The sequence below is a fragment of the Erinaceus europaeus genome, chromosome 1 (genome assembly GCF_950295315.1).
Source record: "Erinaceus europaeus chromosome 1, mEriEur2.1, whole genome shotgun sequence".
Classification (NCBI taxonomy): Eukaryota; Metazoa; Chordata; class Mammalia; order Eulipotyphla; family Erinaceidae; genus Erinaceus; species Erinaceus europaeus.
In genome coordinates, this window is record NC_080162.1 from 148,072,435 (window position 1) to 148,100,158 (window position 27,724).

Below are 27,724 nucleotides of genomic sequence, written 5' to 3' on the forward strand. Positions count from 1 at the left end.
TTCCAAAATGGAGACCCAAATCTCATCTACTATATTCTTACCTCTAGGTTCCTGATTATTTAATAATTGGTTCTGCTTTATATCTTAATGCTTTTTCAGCCATCAAGTTGCAGATGCTACCATGATGCTAACCTGACTTCCCTGGGCAGATGACCTCATCAATATATCCTGGAATCCCATCTCTCCAGAGCCCTGCCCCACTAGGGAAAGAGAGAGATAGGCTGGGAGTACGGATCTACCTGCCAATGCCTATGACCAGCGGAGAAGCAGTTACAGAAGCCAGACCTTCCACTTTCTGCACCCCATAATGATCTAGGCTCATGCTCCCAGAGGGATAAAGAATAGGAAAGCTTTCAAGGGAGATGATGGGATACAGAGTTCTGGTGGTGGGAACTGTGTGGAGTTGCACCCCTCTTATCCTATGGTCTTATCAATATTTCCATTTTATAAACAAATTTAAAAAAAAAAGACGGAAGTCGGGCTGTAGCGCAGCGGGTTAAGCGCAGGTGGCGCAAAGCACAAGGACCGGCATAAGGATCCCGGTTCGAACCCCGGCTCCCCACCTGCAGGGTAGTCGCTTCATAGGCGGTGAAGCAGGTCTGCAGGTGTCTAGCTTTCTCTCCTCATCTCTGTCTTCCCCTCCTCTCTCCATTTCTCTCTGTCCTATCCAACAATGACAATAACTACAACAATAAAACAACAAGGGCAACAAAAGGGAATAAATAAATAAAATAAATATAAAAAATAAGACATGTCAGCTAAGAATTAGAAAATATTTTTAAAAAAATGGGAGTCAGGCGGTAGCACAGTGGGTTAAGCATAGGTGGCGCAAAGCTCAAGGACTGGCGTAAGGATCCCGGTTCGAGCCTCCGGCTCCCCACCTGCAGGGGAGTCACTCCACAAATGGTGAAGCCGGTCTGCAGGTGTCTGTCTTTCTCTCCCCCTCTCTGTCTTCCCCTCCTCTCTCCATTTCTCTCTATCCTATCCAACAATGACGACATCAATAACAACAATTAAAAAAACAAGGGCAACAGAAAGGGAATAAATAAATATTAAAACTAATAACATACTGTGGATATAAAAATAGATTAGAAGAGATACTTAAAGGACTTCTTCTTTTCCATAGCATAACAGAAAGAGTAATAATAGACTCAATGAACTTCAAAATAGATGTGAAGAAAATGGAGAAAAAATTGTGGGAACGAATGGACATAGGCTCAGGAATTGGTGAGGTGATTTAATCCGTTCCACTGACAGATAATTGTGGTCCCAGAAGAAGAGCAGATGGATGGGAAGTAATATTGGAAGAAGGGTAGAAAAAGAACATTAACAAAAACCAAAACAACTTACTGAATGATACTGAAAGACATATATTCATCAATTCATGAAGTATAGAGAATCTCAGATGGGATACATTTTTGACAGTCAAAAATGCAAGTTAAAAGTCAAAGCTAATGTATATTTGAATCACATATATTTGAATCACTATCCTGGTACCAACATTATATATTATATACACATTAGAATACATGGCATGTTAAATATTTGTATATCTATCTATATCTATCTATATATCTATATATATGTATGGTGTGTGTATATATATATGTCAGCATAGTGATTCAAATAACTATAGGACTGGTTATTAGAAAGCATGATAATTCAGAGATAATGAAACATCCTGAAAAATTCTGGAAAACATTATAAAAATAGAATTATACATGTGTCCTGCAGATATAGCATTCAAGATTGTGTGCAAAAGATAGGCGTGTCTGATATACTAAAAAAAAAAATAACAACAACAATGACAAATAATGAGAACTTATTCAAGAATCCCCATACCCTAGGAACATTGTGAGAGCACTACAAAAGCTTGTATACTTTTAACTCAGTAGCTCATTCCAGCTTTTAACAATTGTCTCAGAGATACCCTATTAAGAATCACTACACTGCCTGGCCATCATGCTACCCTAATCTTTTAATCCGTAACAGGTGTCTATCTTTCAGGGTCCTGGTTTTTTTTTTTGAAATTCATAGATCAGACATTTAATAAAATGTACGTCAATTTTAGTTAGTCTGATAATTCAACATGGTGAGGTGTGGAATATATATTTTGAACAGTGAGGACTGAACCTCAAGACACTATGATTTTTGTTTATTGAGTCTTATCAAGTTACACCTGTCAACTTGTCCTGATATTGGTGGTATAACTTTAATCACTTGACTCAGATGGTGTTGGCTACATTTCTTTATAAAGTGAATTTCTCCTACCTTTGCTGTAAATATTTTATGGGGAGAGATTTGAGGCTATAGAGGATTATGTTTCCCATCCCAATTTTACCTCAGGTTTCAGCATCCATCATCCATCAATGTTTTTAATCTGAACAAATTAATCAGATAGTCAACAAATAGTGACTCTATAAAGTCAGTATTCTTCCCACTACAGAAAAATATTTTTCTTCTCTTTACTTATTTATTCATTGATATTTGCAACACTATGGACTCAATAGTTCCTTATCTTACTCAATAGGTTATATTACATTAATATCTACTACATTGTTATTGTTATATATTTTGAGACTCATTTCATAGTTGGAAATTGGGTGACCCGTCAAGCTAGGCACTGTGTTCTCTGACATGCCCCTCTCAGTTTTCTTCTTCTTCTTCTTATTAATTGTTATTATCATCATCATTATTTATTATTATTTTTCCAGAGCACTGTTTAGCTCTGACTTATGGTGGTTGGGGGATTGAACCTGAGACTTTGGAGTCTCAGGTATAAGAGTCTCTTTGCATAATCATTATGCTATCTACCCCCTGCCCACTCCTCTCAGGTTTTGACTACTTTTTTACATTCAGGCACATAAAGATGTGCAGTCCAGTTGTACTCTCTGCTATATTCCAGAGACATTCTTAGCCTATATTCATTTCTCTGTATGCATCAAAAACTACAAATTCACACCAATACTATTGATTCCAATAATATTGGAATCATTTTATTTTTGTTTTTAATGATTTATTTATTGGATCAAGACAAGCAGAAATTGAGAGGGAAGGGAGAGATAGAGAGGGAGAGAGACAGAGTGACACCTGTAGTCCTGCTTCACCACTCTGAAAGCTTTCCCCAGGTGGGGGCCAGGGAATTGATCCCAGGGCCGTGAGCATTATAACATATGTGCTTAACCAGGTATGCCACCACCCAGCCCCAGTGTCAACTCACTCCAAATAACCCACTCCTATAATTCATCCTAACTTTCTTTTTCACGTTTACACCTACTTCACTAACAACTCCCATGATCACCAGGATATTCCTCAGCCTCCTAACTTATGACTCATTTTCTACTCTTGCAAGGCCACCATCCCCATTCACACATGAGTCTCACACATGGTTACTACTTGTTCTTGTTACTACTTGCCATCTCTACCCAGGAGTCATGTGCTAACCTGGACCAATTTTTGACTAGAATTTTTGAGAAAGGGGGAGGGAGAGGGACACCAACACATTGCTCTACCATCTAACCCTCTGTCCTTGGTGCTAGGAATCAAATCCAATTCAGGGCCTGACTCACAGAAGGTATGTGCTCTACTTAGTTATTTCTCTGACCACAAGTGATTGATTGTTTTGGTAAATAAATAAATAAATAAAAGAGGACAGAAAGCAAAATAATAATTATTATATAATAATAATAATAATAATAGTTTTTAAAGAAGTGAAAGGCACAGGATGGGAAGATCAAGATAAAACTAGATCGTCTATTTAAAAATGTAAATCCACTACCTTTGACTCATAAGCATGCGCAAGTGCATACTTAAATATATGGAGGGAGAATCTTTGTGTGACTTCTCATTGCTCTAAAACTGCACATTTCATCACAAAGTTCTAGGAGGTCTTTCATGATGTAGACACTCCTGCTCTCTTTGGCTGCATTCTCCTTAATCCAAGCACAGGGTCTTATTGCCTCTGACATACCATGTTTCCTTTCATCACAGAGAGAATATCCGTGCCTCTTAGGTCTCTCAGTGTTCCAGCCAGCTCCATTAATTTGGGTGACTAACTCTTCAGATCTCTGCTGGAATACTGTCTCCCCTTCTAGAATTCCTCTGTAACTCTCCTCCATATAGTCAGACTACTTTGCCATTCCATTTATTGTTCTGTTCACACTTTCACAGAAAATAACAGCTTATAGATCAACTGGTAATTATGCACTCATTTGTGTATGTGCTTGTCTAATGACCCCTTTCTCCATTAAATTGTGAATGAAGTGAGAAGTAACATTAATGTCTCCTTTAGATTGTGATTGTGGAGCTGGTTACAGTTTTGGGACACAATAGATGCTCAGTGAGTATTTTTTTTTTTTTGTAAATTTTTGTATTATCTTTATTTGGTTTACTGGATCGAGACAACCAGAAAATGAGAGGGAAGGGGGTGATAGAGAGGGATAGACAGAGAGACACTTACAACACTGCTTCACTGCTCACAAAGCTTTCCCTCTGCATGTGGGGGCTGAGAGCTTGAACCTGGGTCCTTGCACATTGTACATGTGCGCTCAACCAGGTGTGCCACTACCTGGCCCCTCAGTGAGTGTTTTTTTTTCACATGAGTATACTGAATTTTTAAATACATCACTGTTTACTCAACAGGATGTACTTTTTATATTTTGAATGAAAGATAAAGTATGCAGACAAGTATGTGATAGACATGAGAATATGAGGAATATATGACTGTAAAAGGTCCTGGAGACTTTCAGACCCAGGATGTGGTAAGTTGATCAATCAGAAGAAACAGTCATAGTCAATAATCTACATAAAGTGTATAGAAGTCGAGTGTGGGAGAGCTTTTGCCAAGAGATATTTTGCTATAAGGCAGAGACAGTGGTGTAGTTGGGTAGACATTTGGACAGTTGCCAGTGGAAAGGAGAGTGGTCAGCTGGACAGAGTTAAGTAGTGATGAGATGTTCCTGGCTAAGCAGCTACAGGCTGTCAAAGAACCTGCTGAAGGGACCAAAGTACTGAACTGCCCCTAGCATTTAACTTCTGAAGCAGAAACGTAAGCCACCTAAATTTGGTAGTTGAGTGCAAATGAGGAATCTGACCAAGTTCCCCTGCCTTCATGGAAAACCCTTTGGGTGAAAACAGCCACCCATTGCTTGAATGGCTGCCTCTGCACATGCCTGGAAAATGAGACTGTCCTGTTGAGGGTGTGAGGAGAGCTGTGCCTCACTGACTGCACTGGGGGTCTGAGAAGACCAGGGGGCAGGAAAAGGTCCTCCACTAGTGTGCACCAAAGGCAACCTCTGGCAACCAAAGGCACCTTTTCTCTCTATCACTGCTCCACTGAACTCTCCTTTCTTTGCTCTGCTTTATAAACAAAGCAGAATTCCATAACTCTAACCACTGCACAACCTGCTAATAAACAGCAGAAATTGATATAGAGAAATATCAGGAAACTCATACAGCAATATGATGTTCTCTCTAGAAAATGGGTTCCTAATAAAAGACTATAAATATGTGATAGGATGTTGGTATGCATGAGACCCCTTCTGTTTCATTTGGTTTAAATCCCCCCTGCTTAACACTATTCTATTTACATAACCACTGTTAACAAGTTCCACCCTCCCTCCAGGGCACTGTGGTTCAGTGATAGGATTCTCGCCTGCTCTGCCCCTTCTTTGTCACACTCTGATTTTCACCAGTCACTTTTCTCTCCACCCTCTCTATGTCACATCCTGTTTCCACCCTACTTGACAAGTATATATAAAGACAGCATTGTGAGTTTTAGAGTACTTTACCTTGAGTTTAGCTTAGCTCGGCTTAGATTGTGCTGAGTCCTGCATGAATAAAGAGATACTGCCTACAGCTCAACTATGAGTCCCTGGTCGTCTGTTACCCGCCCGTGAAGCCAGCCCGGAGAAAACAACCTAACCCGTCAAAAACGACATATGGCGCCCAATGTGGGGCCAGACCTGCGCAACTCCCAGATAAGTGAAGACTTTGCCTACCTATGCACTATGGTCTTCTCTTCTACTTACGAAGAGGTTTGCCAAAGCCTCTACTGTTTCATCATGAGACAGTTACTCTGTCTCTGGAACATTTTGCTCTGGGCCAAACTTTGTTTCCCTGACCGGGAACTTTGGTTTCTTATGACCGGGATAATAGAGCTTGGGAGATGCACGGAGATTTCTCCTTGGACTTTCTGGATTCCCTCTCTCATGTTTCCCGAGGAAAAGGACTACATTTCGCTCCAGGCCATAATTCCGTTCTTTATGACTGTGATCGTAGACCTTGGGATATGCATGGGGATTTCCCCTGGGACTTTCTGGACTTCTTCTCGAATGTTTCCCGTGGAGAAGGACTACTCTAGTTTGAGGAGCATCCTCGAGTACCCTGGCAGTTCCCAAGTATGGAGACACGTGGTTAGTTCTACTCTCCTGATTGGATTCTTTCTTCGATGGGAAGACACTTTTAAAAATGGGTGCCTGAAGCAATCCAGCAGGAACAGTCCGAAGCACCCTAAATGGAATTTCGAGGAGCTTTTTGAACTAGGTCGCCCTCCGGGGATTCTTAATCCTACATGGTGAGATCTTGATAATCTGGTTCAAGTTGCATTTCATAAGAGAATGATTTGAATGACTGAATTTTTGTTTGACATTGACTTAAAAAAAATGCTGGACGCAGCCATGATTTCTAGAGACATCCAGAAACAATTCAAAAATTGTTTTTTCCCTCCTATGATTTCTCTTTTACGTCTTGACATGAATCTGAAACGTTTAATCCTGAAAACTGTATGAGTTATGGGTGGGGCAGATAGTGCAATGATTATGTTAATTATTCTCATGCCTAAGGCTTTTAACCGTGGTTCTTCTGTTTACCTTTCCACATTTTATTGAGTTTAAAGTGTTTTAACAACCTTGAAATGATACTAGAAAGGACTTCCAATTATAATGGAGTTATCAATTATAGTAAACTTCTAATCTGCTACAAGTTTTGTTTGACAAGTAAGTGAATTTCAGCTGTCAAGTCTTCACATGAAAAAGCATCTACTCAAATGGAATTCCCGGAAATCCATTTGGACCCCTGTTCTCTGACATCGCCCCCGGAAACCAATGATGTGACCTGGCACGGCCTGAAGAAACAGATTCACAGACTCCAAAGCTCACTCTCTACAGAAAAGCAGAATTCTGGTGGCCAACATTCCCCATCGAGACAGACGTGCAGCGTTTCATCCTCCGGCATTTTCTTCTGTGGTCAGCTACTTTGGACTGACACCTCCATCGGACTTACTGGTACACACTGCTGTGTTTCTCAAAGACTAACTTCAGCCAATTGCCTTGAAACTTTATAGACCATGTCCCCTCGCCTGCAGGCTCTGTCCCAGAGGCAGAAAACTCCCCCTCCTTATTAGGTTATGCCCACAGAGGCATGAAGCGCCCCAAGAGGCAATAGATGCCCACAGAGGCAGGAAACGCCCTTTGAGGCAAGAGATGCCCCCAGAGGCATGAAGCGTTCCCAGAGGCAAGAAATGCCCTTTCGCCTGCTAGGCCTTGCCCTTTGAGGCAAGAAAAGCTCTCCTTGGCATCACACTGGTTATTGCTGCTCGCCTATTTTGTTTACCATGTCTTATGCCAGTTCTTTTGAAAACGCCTGTATGATATACATTTCTGTTCACCCTACAATGGCCATTAGTTAAAAAGAAAGGGGGAATTGTTGGTATGCATGAGACCCCTTCTGTTTCATTTGGTTTAAATCCCCCCTGCTTAACACTATTCTATTTACATAACCACTGTTAACAAGTTCCACCCTCCCTCCAGGGCACTGTGGTTCAGTGATAGGATTCTCGCCTGCTCTGCCCCTTCTTTGTCACACTCTGATTTTCACCAGTCACTTTTCTCTCCACCCTCTCTATGTCACATCCTGTTTCCACCCTACTTGACAAGTATATATAAAGACAGCATTGTGAGTTTTAGAGTACTTTACCTTGAGTTTAGCTTAGCTCGGCTTAGATTGTGCTGAGTCCTGCATGAATAAAGAGATACTGCCTACAGCTCAACTATGAGTCCCTGGTCGTCTGTTACCCGCCCATGAAGCCAGCCCGGAGAAAACAACCTAACCCGTCAAAAACGACAATAGGAGGGGTCTGGATGGTGGTACACCAGGCAAGCACACATATTACCGAGCACGAGGATCGGGTTCAATTCCTCATTCCCCACCTGCAGGAGGTCTGCTTCACAAGCAGTGAAGCAGGTCTGCAAGTGTCTTTCTCTTCCTCTCTTTATCTCCTCACCCTCTCTCAATTTCTCTCTAGTTTCTCTGAGTAATCTCTTGGGTAAACTTCTTTTTGGTCTGAATAATGTGACAAAGATGCAGAATTAGAGGACTTATTACAGAAATAATTTAGAATATCACTGATAAGGACAAATAAAGAAACTAGACATACAGAGTGAACAAAGTACTTTGGGTGAAAGTTTAGCTACTTGGGATTATAGATTGACCTGTCAATGCCCATGTTCAGCGGGGAAGCAATTAAAGAAACCATACACCTTCTGCATCCCACAATGACCTTGAGTCCACACTCCCAGAGGGATAAAGAAGAGGAAAGCTATCAGGGGAGGGGATGGGATACAGAGTTCTGGTGGTAGGAATTGTGCGAAGCTGTACCCCTCTTATCTTATGGTTTTGTCAATGTTTCTTTTTTATAAATAAATAAAACATAAATAAAAAGAAAGCAAAAAAAAAAAAAAGAAAGAAAGTTTAGATACCTTGGAAAATTTGCTAAGAACTTTGGTGACGGGTACAATAAATTATAAACACACACACACACACACACACACCTACACTCCAAAAATAATATACTTTCGTAAAGCAGTGTCAGTCAGTGAAAAAAATAAGAGTGAAAATATTATCAAAAGAATATAGATTGTGGAGGGGGTCATGAATTGTGTCATATTTGACAGACAAATGGTTAGTACACTTAGTAGAAAAAAAAACTTGGTATAAATTTCTAAGAGACTAGTAAACAATCCAGTGGAAAAACAGACACAGATAATGAACATGCACAGATAATTAACAGTAGAGGAAACGAATCCCAGTAACTGTGAAAAGACGTTAATATCTCCAGCAGTTAGTCGAAAAAGCAAATTAAAACAAAATGAGACATCGTTTTTCATCTTTGGATTAGCAAGTCTTTGTAAGATTGATCACCTCCAGTGCTGGTGAGGAAGCTGGGAGACAGACATTACACACTCCTAGTGGAGTGTCGATGTTTACAAACTGGCAGTAAGCAATCTGGCAGTAAGGATGCCCAAGAGACAGACAAGACACAGAGTAGCAGGCAGTTTGATCGCATTTTTATAGTAGAAAATTTTTCATTTGTCTGAACAAAGTAAAAGGGAAATTCATGTTAGGCTGTTGAAATTGATCCTTCAGGGCAGGTGTGAGCCCCAACCCACGGCACTGAAGGAAGCTCTGTTGCTGTGTTGTCTCCCCTTTCTCCTCTTTCTATCTGAAAAAGTCAGTCTGAAGTGGTGATGCTCCAATAAACAAACAAACAAACACTGTAATGCTTCAGAACATGGGGTGGTGAACTGTGGTCTAGGTGCCCAATCAATCTGATAGTCTGGCCTTTCCAACCCACAAATGAAGAGTGATGTTTTGCTTCACCATGTGTGTGACTTAGTTCCTAGTCCTGGTCCCACAGCATAGAAGAAAGTTTCTGTACTAGGTTTTCTTTCCTCTTCTCTCTCTGCATTTTTGTCTGTCTACTAAAAGTTGACTCAGAACAGTGAAACCACACAAGTGACAAAAGTAAAGAGTGGTATTTCTGCCTTTTTCAAGAACATTTGACTCTCCCTGTCTGCCTCTCTGTCTCTGTCTCTCTCTCTCTCTTATACACAGATTCAGTTAACACACTCTAGAATATCTACTATTATGACTCTTAAGGAAAGATTGACCAACCCCTGCTCCAGGGGAATTGTAGTTTCTCACTTATGCTTTCACTTATTTGTATTTTTTTTATTATGACAATAATCACCTGCTGTCTGTGCAAGTGTAAAGAATACTGACAGGGAGATACAGCTATCAGTCATGTTTGTTTTTTTTAATCGGGGCTTGGTGTGTCTACATGATGAATCCACTGCTATTGATTGCCATTTTTATTTTATTTTGTTTTTATTTCTATTTTGGATAAAGACAGAAATTGAGAAGGAATAGGGGGAGAGAAAAAGAGGGGGCACCTACAGCACTGCTTCACCACTTGTAAAATTCCCCCACACCCCTGTATCTGAAGACTGGGGGCTTGAACCTGGAGCCTTGTGCATAATAATGTATGCACTGTATTGGGTGTGCCACTTCCTAGATCTATGATCAATCTTTTGTATGCTACTGAATGAGAGGAAATTGGGGGACTGCTTAGGAAGCTGCATAACAGGGCAGGTAAAAGAGAATGGTATTTTGAGGTAGTGTGGGGAGTAGAGACAGAAAGGACTTTATAGAAACTTGGGAGAAGCATCTGGGGGGTTTGGGCAGACATAGTGAGGCAGATATAGAGATATAGTGAGATATAACCAGAGAGTATTCCTAGGTCTCAGTCATTAGTTGAGGGGGAAGGAGTATCAAAGAGACACCCAGGAGCCCAATTTTGAACCTGAACACCAAGTTCTGAGTAGAATTGTGCAAACCAGGTGTTAGTATGTAGATGCTTGAGCTGTGAATGGGAAGACTGAGCCAGGATTTGTAATCTAAGATTACATCACACAGACAACCTTTAAAGTTCTTGAGATGCAGTGGAGATGGAGAAAGGAAGGGGACCAAGAGTCAGCCTGGTGAAGACAGAGCTCAGCCCAAGTGAGATCAAAGGCTTGAAGCAAATCTGAAGATTGCCCCTGCTGGTAGGTGTCTCTATCCAGCTGTTTGACCTTCTCAAATCACCAGCTCTTTCCAATGATGAAGAACACATGGGTTCTGAGTAGACACTGAGTCTTCCTCATAGCTCACTTGAACCCCAGTTGCTACTGGGTCTCCCATTTGGGTACTCCTCCCAGCTCTTGTGCAGCAGAGCAATGAAATCAGGTCCCAGTTTCTCCCAATAGACCCTGTCAAGGGCCCCAAAGCTGTCTTTCCTTCATGAGAGAACCAAGAAAGACTCACCAAGGAACTGGTGTAGGTGGGGTCTGAGGTGTCATCTTGGAGGTAGCGGGATAGGCCGAAGTCTGACACCTTGCACACTAGGTTGCTGTTGACCAGAATGTTCCTGGCGGCCAGGTCCCGGTGCACATAGTTCATCTCCGACAGGTACTTCATGCCTGCAGCAATGCCCCTGAGCATGCCCACCAGCTGGATGACTGTGAACTGCCCGTCATTTTGCTGTAATGAGACACAGAGGGAGCTGAGATCAAGATGGGCATTGCTGGTTCAACGGAAGCAGAAGGATCTCTCCTGTGTTAACACCTTGCCCAGCTACTCAAGAATCCCCCTTCATCTGCTCTTCCTGCCCATCCTCCATCCCTTTCCCCTTGACCGCTCTGCTCTTTCCTCCTTGCCAAGCCCTGTTGATTTCCTCTTTGAATGACATCTGAAAGCACTCTCCATCTCCACTGCCACCATTCTAGCCCAGTTGCCATCATCCATCACCTGCAACAGCCTTTCCACCCCTACTCCTCAGTCGCTAACCTTTAATGCATTCTCTATTCAGCAACCATGGCTTTGTTTGTAAGGCATCCATCACTGCCATCATACCTGGCTCAAAGTTCTTCAATAACTGCCCCTTCCCAACACTGCATGCAGGAAAAGTTCTAAATTTCCAAGCTTTCCCCCATAAACCCCAGAGGACCAGCTGCTGCCTGGCCAGATGTGGGTGTGCCCCCCCCCACTGTTGTGCTAATACTACTATGACCTTTTACTCCTGTCGTAGGCCAAGCTTATTCTCCCTCAAAGTCTTATGACTCCAAGCTCTCTGAGGACAAGAACACTCCATCATGGTCAATGCTGTATTCTCAGTACTGAAATTGTTAATATTAATACAAACACTCCATTAAGAATGCACTGAAGAAATGATGGGTACTATCACCTTGTTTCCAGAACTAAATGTATAAATTCTCTTTCTTGGGAGCTAACTGGGCTGTTGGTTTTGACCTTGGTATAACCATACTGCCTCCTAGTGGTGCAGGAGAGATGCAGCACAGCTTTGGCCTGTGGTTCCTCTTGGTATAGGGGCAGTCTAGCTGCTCCTTCATATATGCTAAGCCACATTTCTGCCCTCTTCTCAGTTACTGTCTGTTAATAGTCACTTGGGCAGATACCTCCCTACAATGTTAGATGGCAGAGTGTTCAACGAAGGAACCACTGCTTTCTTCCTGCCTCACCCAATGTTTTATGGTCTTGACTCTGCACAATGCAGTTCAATCAATGGACCCAGGACCATGCATCCAAGGATCTCCCCATCTCGTCTAGCTCCAGATGGATTCCTGTAAGATGTGGTTCTAGAGCATGGCTCCAGCACTGATAGCTCTAAGTGGAGGGGAGGTGGACAAAGGCAGGAGACCCTGATTCTAGTGGAGTTGTTGGAGATTTCTCTATTGAACTGTTACTACAGTTATGTATTCAAACCAGACATGCCAGAAGTTCTCTGCTTTCTCTGTGGTTCCTGTGTCATCAGCTTCTAAGAATTTGGCTACATTGGGGTAGACACATATAAATAGGTCCACAAAGGATTTATCTGATACCCTTGAACCCAAATCCTTGGGTAAAGGTCAAGAGTCACAGAGCAAACATAGAATCTGATATAATCACTAAGTTGGTTACCAGATGGTTTCACTCATATGTGGAATCTAGATATCTGATTTACATGAACTTGCAAAAGAAAAATCCAAACAAAGCAGAAGCAAGAAAATTTGTATGTAAGACATGGGAGAACTATGGTGGTTATCTTTGGAAGAGTAGGGATACGGAACTTTGGTGGTGGGTGTGGTATGAAACTATATACATTGTAGTCTTATAATCTTGTAACATTACTAATAACAAATAAAAATAATCACTAGAGTTGGAGATTAAAGTCTGAAATAGAATTATCTAAAACTAAGATCATACAGTTATGCATGCCCTTAAGATGTTTATATATGTCTTTAAATGTTTATGTACACCTTTAAGATGTTTATACTTGACATAGCTATATGCACACATACCCCAGATACCCAGTACATAGAGGAAGGGAGCAGACCCAGAGGAACATCAGGCAGAACCTGACTATGAGATGTACACATGCTATGTGTCCATCATTCTATAGTCCCTCTTTCTCTCATTACTAATTCTGTAATGAAGTTCATTTCTCAGCCCTCAGACACTAATGAAACCCTACTCCCTGGCACCCAGAGAGCTTCCTGCATGGTTTTCCCATATGGAATGATTGAAGAACACTGGCTTTGGACAATGCAGTCACTGCTTCTCCCTCAATGCTCTTCCTTGAGTGAGAGACAGAAAGCAGGAACCATGTGAGAAGCTGCCATTTTTGAAGTGCCAGTCATATGTGAAACCTATACAATGCACTCAGGCTTATCTTCATCTCATTTTCATTCCTGTGAGCTACATTGTGTGTCGCTCTCTCTGGGCTCTTGGCTCCCCCCTCTCGCAGATCTCTCACTCTTCTCTCGCCCCGTGGTCAGGTAGTGGGGACCACCATTGTCGGCTGACTCCATGTGGCCTGAGCCACCCCCCATCCTATAATAAAGATGTGTGTACTCCCTTGCTGCGGACTTCCTCTCTTTTCTCCGCAGTGCAGCCCGACACTGGACCACAACAACACTGTGCTTTATATGCAAAAATTAAGTAAGTAAAACTACAAGAACCAGCTAGAAAAAAAGCGCAGTGGTCATGCCAAAAGACTTTCATGTCTGAGGCTCTGAGGTCCCAGGTTCAATCCCTGACAGCACAATAAGCCAGAGAAGAACAGATCTCAGTTTTTTATCTATTTCCCCTCTCATTTTCTTTCTTGAGAAGTAAATACAATTTTAAAATGAATAAGAAAATAACCAAGGAGATAAGCAGAGTGTTAATACAAAAGGCTTTCATGCCTGAGGCTGAGTTATTGGGGTGAGTCCTCAGCACCAACATAAGCCAAAGCTGAGTATTTGTCTGGTCTTTCATTACCTCTTCTCTCTTAATAAGAAATACAATTTAAAATGAATAACTAAAAGGTGCAGTGTGATAGCACAGTGGTTATACAAAAGACTTTCATCCCTGAGGCTTGGAGATCTCTGGCTTAATACACAGCACCATAATAAAATAAGAACTGAGCAGTGCTCTAGTAAAATAAAAATTATAAATATCATTATAAAATTGTCCCATCTATCAGAAGAAAACCACCAGCAACTGAAAATTCTAGTAATGGCAGTATGGATTATAGAAGGTGGATTCTTACGCATGACTGCCAGCCTGGGTGAGTGGTCCTTGGTGAAGGTCCCAGATCAAAGGAAGGAGCTGAGCAAACTGACATCCTCCACAACACTACTGCCAGAGAAGTGACCCCCAAGCACAATCCAAGGGGTTCAAACCACGCCAATTTTCCGAATGTTGCTAACCTAGGTGTTAATCACTGCTCAGCCCATCCAGCTTGCTTCCTCCATGGTATTCTCTGCTATCAGACTCACAGCAAGTACAGCACTGTTTCTTGGAAATTGGCTGGTTGTCAGCACATGGTGACCAACCATGATGCAGGAGCTGGGTGTATTGTGAGTGAGGTGAGGCCCCCTCCCCACTAATGATCTTCCTTCAGCACCTCCTGCCCAAGTGAGTCAGCCTCTCCTCAGTACCTCACCACTTACTGCTGGTATTCTCTAAGTGGGTCTCTGGGGATCCATCTCCCCAGAAAGTTGTTATGCAACTTCTGTCTATTAGCAAATGTAGCTCAGCCACAAGTCACAAAGGGTCGAGTTTCTTCCATCCAGTTTATTACTTCCTGTCTGTAAGTGCAGCCAATAATGCGGTTAAAAGCTATGTCTTCTAAGAGAGGCCGTCTTGTCGATGAAGGAAGGGCACTCATGGTGGCTGTCAACAGCTTTGAGTGGAGTGATGCTAATAGCCCAGGCAGCCAGTAGTCTCTGCTGCTCCTCTGAGCCATTCACATCTTCAGAGAACTGCCTCATTTTCTCATTTGTTTTATTCTTCAGATTAGACCTCTGTGTAGTTTCTAGGACCAAGGACTTCCCCAAACGATAGAAAATATGGACTGTGGAGCCAGATAGCTCTACTTGGCTCCAGGATTTTTTTTTAACACTGGCTATGTGACTTTGAACAGGTGATCTGATCTTCACAGTTGTGATTCCACAAGTGTAAACAAACACTTTTTTTCTTTTCCTCCCTCCTTTCTTTTCTCCCTTTCCTCCCTCCCTCCCTCTCTTTCTTTCTTTCTTTCTTTCTTTCTTTCTTTCTTTCTTTCTTTCTCTCTTTCTTCCCTTCTCTTTCCACAGAGCACAGCTGAGCTCTGGCATATGGTAATGCCGAGCATAGAACATGGGCCCACTGGGGCCCATGTCAAGCCTGCAAGTCCATTATATAAATTGTGCTATCTCCTTGGCCCCATGGTGTCTATTCTTCATAGATATGGTTACAGAGGTAGTACTCTAAAAGAGCTTGGGCTACTCTCCCCTGGATGCTAAGGTAACAGAGATGGTGCCACCACTGTTAGTGACAGACCATAAACCAGCTCTTTCATGCATCTCAGATTCGGGGTGAGAGAAGGCACCCAGTGCCAAAATTATAGGCTGTTTGGCTTCTGGACGTAAGGGGAGGTATTCTAGAATCCACTCCAGAGAACTCAGTCCATAGTGCACTTTGAGCTTAGTGAGTTGGCACTTACAATAGGTGCTCCCAACTGCTGTGATGAATGACTGAGGCCCCATGATGCAGGGCTGAAGTTTGAATCAATTCATCAGCAAACAATGATTTCTCCAATTGCTTGAGTTCTGAATGGAAACCATATTTCATAGATTCTATTTTGACCCTGAAAACTGATCCTGTGGAGTAGGCAAGTCAGCAGTGTACATTGCTTTTACAGAGCAGATGAAAAAAGTCCAGAAAGTTTAAATGACCAGCCTCAAGTCTCTCTGTGGTTTTGACTTGGAACAAAAGTCTATGTCCAAAATAGCAAATTGCTTCTCCACTGATATTCTCTCTGCACTGACATTTTATTGCAGTTGGCAATGGTTGTGGATATACTGTGTGGGGAAGGTTGTATTTAAGTTTCCAAATAAGAGTTTTGATTGATTAATGATGTCTGCTGAAGCCACAGATATAGGAAGCTGAGGCATGTATATTATAAATATGCAGTTTATATCTGAATTTTTTCATGAGAGAGGCCGAGAGAGAGATCACAGCATGAAGAGTCCTTCAATGCAGTGGGAGTCAGACTCAAACTTGGGCTGCTTATAATGCAAAGAAATGTACTAAGTGAGCTATTTTTTAGGTCCTTCTGAGTTCTTAAACTCCTATTCACTGTCTTTCCCATTAGCTATACATTTTAATACATATATCTTTTTAAAGAATCAATACATTTTTAAAAAGCACCTATAGGTCATGTTTGATGACTTCATAACCTTGGTAATATGTAAAGATATTAGTGCATTAAGGTTTTCTGGCATGTTCACCTGTTTTACGCTCAATTCATTAGTATAACTCCTCATAAAGAAATTCCAGAGAGTTGAACATCAACATACAGTGATTAACAAGATGAGAAAAAGCCAGACTTCCTAGCCACTTAAGAAAAGGAACTGACTTCAGACTGAGCTTATGATAAAAACACAGTGTAGAGGAGAAATACAGACCAGGGTGAAATGATTAAACTTTCTTCCCCTCATGAAGTACTTTCTGCTGAAATTGCTTTCCTGTGAATTCACTGAAGCCACTTGCTGGCCCTTTTATTAGACAGGAAGGATTTAGGTATTTCAACTTCCATTGACAAATCCACTTCAGGAAATGAAACCCTTACTTGACTTGTTTGAAGAAAATGAATCATGGATTTTTTTTTTTAACTGAAAGAGACCTATTAAGATTATCCAGCTCCATGCCTTTGGTTTATAGATTGGGAAATCAAGTTAATGGCTTTGCAAAGGCCATAGAGTGATTCATAGCAGAGCTTGAAACTGAACCTGTATCTTAGGACAAATCTGGTGTCCTCTTCCTGGCATCTGGGGTGTTTTCATTGAGCTTCCCTGGTGAGCAACGTCCCTCTCTGACACTGCTCAGTGATTTCCAAGAGTCTTCAGATTATGACCATCTGTGAGTGAACCAGCAGCCACCACAGGGCCAAGCTGAAGGCAGGAAGATGAGAGGGAGAATGGCAGCCTTCCTGGCTCAGGCAGGGGATTCTGACAAGGACATCAGATATGGGTCCTGAACAGATTCGCCAAATTGAGTTCCTTGATTGAGTTCTTTGAATATGAGCATGAAGAAATATTTATATGGACTTGTACACTGTCTAACCCATGCATTTAAGTTCAGGCATCTAAACAAAGGTACTAATTAAATTGCAAAACGTGTAGGGAGATAGTAAGAATTTCCTTAGCTATTATGAATAATGCAGCTATGAACATAGAGGTGCATATATCTCTTTGAATTAGTGCCCCCATTTCTTTTGGATAAATGCTTACCAGTGGTATTGTTGGATGACACAGCATTTTCACTTTTGTTTGAGGACTTTCCATGCTGTTTTCCATAATGGTTACACCAGTTTGCATTCTAATTAACAATGTAACAGAGTTCCTTTTCCTTTCATCCTTGCCAGAACTTTTCATACTCTGTTTTATTGATGCAGATCACTCTCATAGTTATGAGGTGAAATTTCATGGAAGTTTTAATTTGCATTTTATCTAATGATAAGTGGTGTGGATGATTTTTTTCATGTCCCTGAACATCAACATACAGTGATTAACAAGATAAGAAAAAGCCAGACTTCTTAGCCACTTAAGAAAAGGAACTGATTTCAGACTGAGCTTATGATAAAAACACAGTGTAGAGGAGAAATACAGACCAGGGTGAAATTATTTAAACTTTCTTCCCCTCATGAAGTACTTTCTGCTGAAATTGCTTCCCTGTGAATTCACTGAAGCCACTTGCTGGCCCTTTTATTAGACAGGAAGGATTTAGGTATTTTAACTTCCCTATTTGAACCCTCTGAATGTCTTCTTTAGATAACTGTTTATTCAGATCTTATGTCCATTTTTATTGGTTTTGTTGTTGTTGCTGCTGTTGATGTTTATTTACAGTAGACAATGAGTGGAAGCAACCTCAATGCCCAGGGACAGATGACTAGATATTGAAGCTATGGGATATATAGTTAGTGGAATACCATTCTACAATTAGAAAAAGTGAGACTGTATTCTTTGGGACAAAGTAGATGAAACTGGAGGTGATTATGCTTTATGTAGTAAGGTGAACTACCAGAAAATTTTTTTCATATATGGAATATACAGATATTAAATACATGGATTTGTACAATAAATAAGCAAATAAAGGAGTAGTCAAGCTAAGCTATCTCTGAGACTTCGTGAGGACTATGGCAGCTATAACTGGGAACTGGCATAGATCATTGGTCAAGAGTGTGGTATGGCTCTATCCCCTTGAATCTTTTAATCTTATAGACCATTATTGAACCACTAACAAAATATATATTTTCAAAAAGAAATATTTTCAATCCCTCTAGCTATTAAGGAGTACTAATTGTGCAATGGGCAAAGGCTATTCAGTGGCCATTGAGATGTCATGTCCCTGTGTTCACACTCCCTGTGAAAGGGCCTTCAGAAGTAGAGGAACACTCTGCACAAAGCCAGAACTCACTCTTCTCTTTTCTGAATGGCCTAAAGTTACACCACTTCCCAGAAGATGGGCCCTATAGAACTGAACTGATGACCTACTTTTAAATTTTATTCAGCAGCAGATACATCAATTAATGGTGTTCTGCTCCAGGGTTTAGTAGTCAGGCTAGAATTAGATTTATAGATTACCTGCCTCCATGCAGTGTGAGGAGCTGGAGATGCTTCATTTCCTCTGACTGAAAACGGTCTTGTGCAGAGCAGTGGTGTGAGGTCTGAGATTTATTTATGCAATTATTATTATTATCATTAACCAGACCACTGATGGTGGTGCTAGGGATTGAACCTGAGACCTCAGAGCCCAGGCATAACATTTTTTTTTTTGCAGAACCAATAAACTATCTTCCTGGCTAGCATGGGATTTTTCTCTGCTCCCGGGCATGTTCTGGAGAGAAAGTCCAGTGATGGTCCCCAGATTTCCCTATGACTTTCTGTAAAGTGCAGTCAGGTGACTTGTAGGAAATATGATTCTTGAGTGTCTCCAGAGGCAGGTTCTGGAAAATTCTGTTTTTGGTTTTTATTTTGCTAACATTACCTTTATGAGGTTTCTTATCATGGTTCCAAGTTCTCTGGGGAAGAATAGCCACTACCTTGCTCCGATGTAAGGGAGTTGGTGACAAGTACATGACTCCAAGCACACTCAGGATGTCCATGTCTCTCCTGCTACTCCTGACCCCTTTCATTCCTGGAACAATTATTCATGTCTCTCACTTGAGTAGCATTTGCCCAGTACTTACTGTGCTAGGCACTAGGGTTCCAAAATCCAAATCATAACCCACACCCTTAGTGAAGCTTCACCTTGCCAAGAAAGAGCAGGAACCCATAATCAGCTGTACCTCTCCCCACTTCTACCAAAAAACAAAAAAATAATCACTGCCTAGTGTCCCTGAAAAATGCAGATTATGTCCTGCAAACATAACTTCAACATATGCAGCCCTCGAATTCTGCAGTATCAGATACATTCTCCCTCTTATTTGGGGGTCTTCCTGAGATGATTTAACTTATTCCAGGTCTAGGATAACTTTGTAGTTCATGCATGAGAACAACAAATATAACACAAGCAGGTCACTTTTGGAAGCTCTGGGCACTCGAGTTTTCAGCAGGTACAGACTTCTGCTGTCTTTCCTCAGTTGGATAAAGCAGCATCTCCAATCTCCAATCATTTATTTGTTTCTTTTTAGTTTTTTTTTAAATTTTTCTTTTTATTTGATAGGACAGAAAGAAACTGAGAGAGAAGGAAGAGATAGAGAGGGAGAACAATAGAAATATACCTGCAATGCTTGCTTCACTATTAATGAAACTTCCCCATGCACATGAGGTTCCATTGTTTATTTGTAAAGAGACATCAGGTTGTTGAACTTCATTACAATGTGGGGCCTATTCCTTTCACCTCTCAGATTTGAGTGGTCTGCACTACAGCTGAAGGATATGTTTATCTCCTAAAGATTTACTTATTTAGTCAGAGAGAGGAGAGAGAGAAACAGAGAGAAAGAGAGAGAGAGAGAGAAAGAGAGACTCTGACCAGAGTGGAACTTCAGCATATATACTGCTGGGGCTCTTGCAAGTCCTCCCAAGCAAGTCCTTCCCTGTCCTTGCTAAGCCTTTCCTAGCTGGGGTGCCATGTGCCTTGTGAGGCAAGGTTGTGCAATGGACACAGCCCCAACCTATTTCTCTTGGGATAATGATTCAGAAGACCCAGCTAGCTGTGAGGGATGACAAGGAAGCCACACAGAGTCAGTCAGCCCACAGATAGACATGTGAGTAATATTTTGCATAATTCTAGTTCCACTTGAGAACTGTCCCAGCAAACACCATGTAGATCAGAGCTGTCCCCTCCAAATTGCCATATGTCTACCCATACAACAGATTCAGGAGCAAAAGTAATCACTCTTGGGCTAAGCCACAAAAGTTTCAGCATTACCATTCATCAGTCTTACCCCAGGAAAGGGTATGACCAAAGCACTCACCTCTTGAACATTTTAGTGACCAAATGGTCCTTTGATCAGTAGCCATAGTTCCCAGCTGTTGTGATGTACATGGCCTATTACTTGGTAGGACCCTGAAGTTCATGGCCAGAAGGTTCTGCCCTACTCTCTACAGTCAGGTTCCCTAGGAGGCTTCCCACTGGGCCTCTGGTAGCAGGCATGACTAAGATCATAGGCCTGGCCTGAGCTTTGCTAGCTCCCTCTCCCCAGGTATCAGCACTGTGACCATTCCCACCCAGCCCTCCTCTGCCTGTGATTCTGTGCAGCAATAAAAGTGCTTCCATGTGGGCCCCTGCTAGTCACCTTCTGACATTGATCTCTCACATACCTCGCACCTGAACATTTAGGTTCCCCCACCTCTGCAAATTCCCTCCAGCCCAGAAAAGACTTCAGGATGTTGGTGACACAACCTTTCCCTTTGCTTTCCAGACATGCAAACACAAAGATGAGCCATGTGCCCCCAAAGAGCAGTCTGTATCATTCTGAAAGGTACTGCATAACGTGGCCTGGGAGGGCAGGGGTGAAGCTGCAGAGAGGGAAGGACAGTTCTAGTTCTAGTTATCCAGTTCTAGTTATCATGAATCAAAGCACACACACACACACACACATACACACACACACATCATATATACTGAGTTGTTGGAAAAGTCATAGAAAAAAACATACCCTGACTTTTCCAACAACCCAATATAGTATATAATATTTTATAATATTATCATTACTATTTTTATATTAAATTATTTATTTTAACCAGGACATTTCTCTGCTCTGGCTTATAGTGGTACTGGGGAATTGAACCTGGGACTTTGGAATCTCAGGCACAAAAGTCTTTTGCAGAGCCATTATGCTAGCTCCCTAGACCCACGTAAGAAGCTGAGCAGCAGGAATCTGGGAAATTCACATAGGTACCTGTGGCCAAGCTCAGTCCCCCTTTATCCATTCATTCTCCACTCACCCATCATCTACAGAAGATCTACTCTGCACCATCCTCTCAGAGAGGAGCCCACAAAACCTGCTTTGTTCTTTCCTTTCATCAGGTCTCACCATCCACTTGGCTCACATCTCCAGACCCTAGCCATGTTTCCTCAGGACTGCTTATTGGCAGATCACTTCCCGAGCACATCCTATAACCCCTGAGTGGCTCTTACCCGAAGGAAAGAATCCAGAGCGCCGTTCTCCATGAATTCTGTGATGATCATGACGGGTCTGCTCTTGGTGACCACGCCCTCCAGGCGGATGATGTTGGGGTGGTCGAACTGGCCCATGATGCTCGCCTCGCTTAGAAAATCCCGCCGCTGCTTCTCAGAATATCCGGCCTTCAGTGTCTTAATGGCCACATAGATCTCCCTCTTCCCCGGGAGCTTCAGGCGCCCCTTGTACACCTCTCCAAACTCACCTGCAACGGGAACACAGCTATCATTCTCGCTTTTCTTGACCTGGGCCTGGGGAAAACCACCAGGGAGAGGCCTGCTTGTCAAGAACAGTGGTACTCTGGGGTCAGGCCATGGTGCACCATTACAGCACACATGGTACAATGTGCAAGGATCCGGGTTCAAGGGATCAAGACCCTGGTCCCCACCTGTGTGTTTCAATCACAAGGGGTGAAACAATGCTGTAGATCTCTCTCTCTCTCTCCCTTTCTATCTATCCCGTCCCTCTCAATTTCCCTCTGTTCTAGCAAATAAAAGAAATAAAATTAATAATTAGTAAAAAGAACAAAGTATGAACTCCTGGTTGAAGTAGCAGGAACAGAAATCATGCTTTCTCAGTTATAGCCATGATGCTTTGGCTCTGATCTCTCCATCAGCACAGAAGGAAAGCGAAAAGAGCCAGGAGATGGTACACATGGTTGAATGCACCTGTCACCATGTGTAAGGACTCAGATCCAAGAGCCTGGTCCCCACATGCTGCCAGGAAGCTTCATGGACCATGGAGCATTCTACAGGAGTTTCTCTCTCTCTCTCTCTCACTCTCTCTCTCTCCCTCTCCCTCTCCCTCTTCCTCTATCTCTTCTTCCTTCTCAATTTCTCTCTGCAACTATCAAAAAGAAAAAAGTACCAAATAAAAAGAAGGAAGGACTACAGGCAGCAGTGGATCTGTTGTGCAGGTACTGAGCTGCAATGGTAACCCTGGTGGCAGTAGAAAGAGAGAGAAGAAAAAAGAAGAGAGGAGAGGGAGGGAGGGAGGGAAAGGAAGGGAGGGAGAGAGAGAAGGAGGAGGAGGAGAAGAGAAGGGAAGGGAAGAGGAGGGGAGGGGAGGGGAGGGGAGAGGAGAGGAGAGGAGAGGAGAGGAGAGGAGAGGAGAGGAGAGGAGAGGAGAGGAGGGGAGAGGAAGTGGGCTGGGGAGCCATCATAATGGTTATAGAAAAGACTTTCATGCCTAAAACTCTGAGGTCTCAGGTTCAATCACCCAGCATCACTATAAACCAGAGCCGAGCAGTGCACTAGTCTCCCTCCCCCATCTCTCATTAAGAACAAAATAAGTAAAAAAAAAAAAAATATATATATATATATATATATATATATATATATATATATATGAAGGAAGGAAGAAGCAAAGAAAAAAAATCCTTCCTATTTCTTAAAGAGGTCAGACAACTCAAGGAGAGTTTCTAGAATATATGAGTTTATTTTTCTCCCCTGAGTTGGGTTTTCCTTTGTGTCCCAGCTAAATAATTGAAATGAAACAGTCAGTTTCACTTTGGCAGACTCATAACTCATTTTCATCAGAGCTGGGCAACCAGGACAAGACTCCAGTCCTTGAAATGAGATGTCTGTACAGTGTTTATGTTGCCATATTGCTTGAGAAGTGTCTGTTGGGGTTCCCAGTAAGCAGACACTGAGTGGCCAGACAAGGGAGAGTTAGGTCTGTGCCTGATGGAGAGGAAGCAGGGCTGGTCACAGTCCCAGATCAGAGTGAAGAGATGATACCAAGCAAGGTTAAGGAGGAAGCAGTAAGAGACAAAGGCAGCAACCCTGAACGAGACCTGGAGGTCCTACCCAACCCACTAGAGTAAGAATCATCTCCAGCACAAAGGCCTGACACCTAGAATCCCACCCAGATCAGTCACAGGCTGCACTGCTGGGATTAGCTGTGCTCCCCAGAATAATACGGGGGCCAGCCCAAAGGGGCAGCAGCTGGAAGCTGTGGGCTCATTTAGTTCCTAGCATCTTAACAGCAAGTCTTTTTCCTAAGCTATCAGGAGCTGCTCATCTCCATGGGGGCAACAGCACATAAGCAGTTTTACAGTAAAATCACCAGCAATAAAAACAATCTTGGCAACACATCTCATAGCTGGTTAAAAAAAAAAAAAAGAAAGAAAGAAAAAAACACTGTTGAATCCAGTTCAATGGGCTTTCAGGAGTTTTACGATTTGACTTGGTCTTGAAACCTGCAGTCCTTTGATGTGAAGCTGTTTAGTCTCCACTTGTAAGTGCATCTTGAAATGTGTCAAAGGCATGGTGGGGAAAACAGGGCTTTCCGTTGGGGATAACTTTTCTTTTTGATTTTTAGTTCCAGGAGAAAATCATGGGTCAAACAGTGAACAAGCAGGTAAATTACTGAACACATATATTTTTAAGTATACAGGGAGTCTGGTGGTGGTATACATAGTAAGAGTGCACATGTTACTATGTGCAAGGACCTGGGTCCAAGCCCTCAGTTCCCACCTGCAGGAGGAAAGCTTCACAAGTTGTGGATCAGTGCTGAAGGTGAGTGAGTGTGTGTGTGTGTGTGTGTGTCTTCCTCTCTACTTCCTCCTCCCCTCTCTATGCAATAAATAAGTAAAATATTTCAAAAACTGTACAGTACTCTCATCTCCTCAGATTTCCATTTTCTGTTTCAAGTGTGACCTTAGCATCTTGGCTGCCAGGTTCCATATGATACCATAATGCTAATCCGACTTCCTTGGGCAGAGGACCCCACCCTGTGTCTTGAAGTCCTACCTCCTCAGAGCCCTGCCCCACTAGGGAAAAAGAGAGACAGGCTGGGAGTATGGATCAACCTGCCAACGCCCACATTCAGTAGAGAAGCAATGACAGAAGCCAGACCTTCCACCTTCTGCATCCCACAATGATCCTGGGCCCATACTCCCAGAGTGATAAAGAATAGCAAAGCTATCAAGGGAGGAAATTGGATATGGAGCTCTGAGTGTGGGCACTGTGTGGAAATTTACCCCTCTTATCATATAGTCTTGTCAATATTTCCACTTTATAAATAAAAATAAAAAATAAATATGCCTCAAAGACCCTTTTGTTCAAAACTTTCCCACAGTCACTGGAGGTTGTTAGAATGTGAAGCTGGAGTATGAGTTCAGCTTAGGTACTAGGAGGGAGATTTGAACCTAAGCCTTACAACAGTACTAAGATAGATCTCCTGTGTAACATTACTTTTGACATTTAATCATATGCAGCTTCACTGAACTGTTTGAGGTCAGAAAGAGTTTCATTCAAGTTCACAGCTTGGGCCTCATACATGGTAGGCATGCCTTACATGCTGAGTGTTGTGTTTATTATTGTTTGTTTGACTTCTACTTAGCTCTCCCTTGGGTTACAAACTGCTGGAGAAGGGCTGGCAAAGTTGTTGATGTTGATAGTGAACTCCTTGCCATATGCACAGCCCAAACTTAGCCTGACCTCCCCCTGCCACCCCCACCCACTGTGCTGAAGGAAGCTCTGATGCTGTGGTCTCTTTTGCTGTCTGTTTCTCTACCTCTCTGTCTTTATCTGAAAAAATATAAAATAATAAAAATAAACTGTTGGATACTCCATCCCTGTTCTATTGATAAAGGACGAAATAATAGTATTCACTTATTTATTTTTGTTTTAGTATTATTTTTAAAATGTATATAAGTGAGACAGAGGACCAGAGAACTGCTCACTTCTGACTTATGGTGGTCCCAGGGATTATACCTTGGACTTCTAGGGTGTCAGGCCTTCAAACCCTGAGCTCTGACATGTTTCTTTATCTTCCCAACTCAAGTATCAGTATTTAAATGTTTGTAAGAAGACATTACAGTCTGTCTGTCTCTGTCTCTCTTTTTATCAGATCAATAATCAGCTCTGGCTTACTTACGGTGGTGCAGGGGACAGAACCTGGGACGTTGGAGCCTCAGGCATGAGAGTCTCTTTGCATAACCATTATGCTCTCTACCCTACCCCCATCAGTGGCTCTTTTTCCACAGGAAAACACTGCCTGACCACAGCCAAGGGAAAGACTAGAAACGACCTGTCCACCTTGCAAGTGCATGAGTTATTGAAAAGCAATAGGTGCTGAACCAGAAGATGTCCTCATTTTACTGTTGAGTCAAGAAGAAGAGAGCAAGCATAAGAATGTGATACATGGTACATGTGCAGCCATATGGTGTATGTGTGTATACACAGAGAAATAATGGGAAAATCCATAGCAAATCCATTTTTAGCTTTGAATTATTTTTTCACAGTGGTTACTGTAAAAGCCTGGGAATAGGAATGGGAAGCTCAGTAGTTTAGTGATGTATGAATCAATACAATAAGCACTGGTTGTGCGGCTTTAATGCGTAAAGTACAAATAACTGAGCAGTGGCCTACTCCATGTGCACATGTACGTGTACGTACAACTTACGTACACATCGTGTGTGTGCACATAAGCACATGTATAGCATTGCATATTTCTCCTAGTCATATCTGCAACAGAAAACAAAAATCTGAGATAATACTGTATAGCTTTTAAAGTATTTAATTTATTTGTTTATTTATTGGCTAGAGATATAAACTGAGAGTAGAGGGAGAGGGAGAGGGAGGAAGAGGGAGAGAGAGAGACCTAGAGCACTAATCCACCACTTGTGAAGCTTCCCCTGCAGGTGGGGACTAAAATTTAGTGTCCAGGATAAAATCATGTACACACAAGTGAGTAGATATGTAAATTCTATTAGTCTCTTGCACACTTTACCCTGAAAGTGTTCAAAGGCCATGAGCTGAGTGAACATAAATTTCATATTTGATAAGTACACGAATTGAAGAATATCAGTATATCTTTCTTACTGTCATAATAACGAGTTCTATTTTTCATTTTTATAAAGTGATGCAGTTAAGACTGAAGGAAACATCCCAACAGCTCACTTGGATAGCACCAGCTTTGCCATGGGCATTAACCCACATTTGAGCCCAGCCCCACTGCACTAGAAGCAGCTTCAGTACTAGGGTATCTTTCGCTCTCTTCGTCTTTCTTGGTCTCTATCAGAAAAAGTCAGCTTGGAGAGGCAAAACCAAGGTAATGCCAGAGAAAGAAAACCAAAGAGTGAAGGGAATAAAAATATTCCCCCATGGAAGAGAAAAGACACCAATATTTATTGGTCATCAGGTCACCATGCAAGACTTAAAAAAAAAAAAATTATTAGTGATTTAAAAAACATCAACAGGGGTATCATTCTATGCCATTCCCACCAACAGAGTTCTGAATATCCAATCCCTCTATTATAAGCTACAGCAGTTCTCCTAAGGTTGCAGATATTGGTTAACTATTATTTCTACAACTATCTGTCTATATTTGTATGTAATCCCCCCACCTTCCCCACAGCGGTGAGTCTGAGCCAGAGATGTTTTCCATGCCCACTTCTCCCAGCCACCTGGCCCGGCAGTAAGAATACTTGGTCAATGGTGCCTCAGGGGACAGAGCTGCAGAAATGAGGATGGGTCCCCAAACACCTGTATCCCACCTGCACAGGCATGACAGTTCACACATTTTTAACACAGCAGCTCAGTACTGGGGGGAGCAGCAGCACTGTCTCACAGTCAGATGTGATCATCATTCAAAGTCCCTGCCTGCAAGTTGGGTGGGGCCAGAATGTGGAGGAGTCAGACGATGCATCTGTTTCTGCACATCCCTATGTGGAGTTTGGAAAGGGAT

The 27,724-nt window shown here is 42.2% G+C and overlaps 1 protein-coding gene across 3 annotated transcripts in view; it reads right to left on the reverse strand.

Moving 5' to 3' along the window:
* Positions 1-27,724, reverse strand: part of EPHB1 (EPH receptor B1) — a 528,699-nt gene that overhangs the window by 51,218 nt on the left and 449,757 nt on the right. For all 3 annotated transcript variants that reach the window (XM_007521793.2, XM_060196901.1, XM_060196900.1), the window contains 2 exons: positions 21,988-22,235; positions 11,143-11,358 (listed from right to left, as the gene is read on the reverse strand). In XM_007521793.2, coding sequence (XP_007521855.2) covers positions 11,143-11,358; positions 21,988-22,235 — 464 coding nt within the window. The remainder of the gene's footprint in view (positions 1-11,142; positions 11,359-21,987; positions 22,236-27,724) is intronic.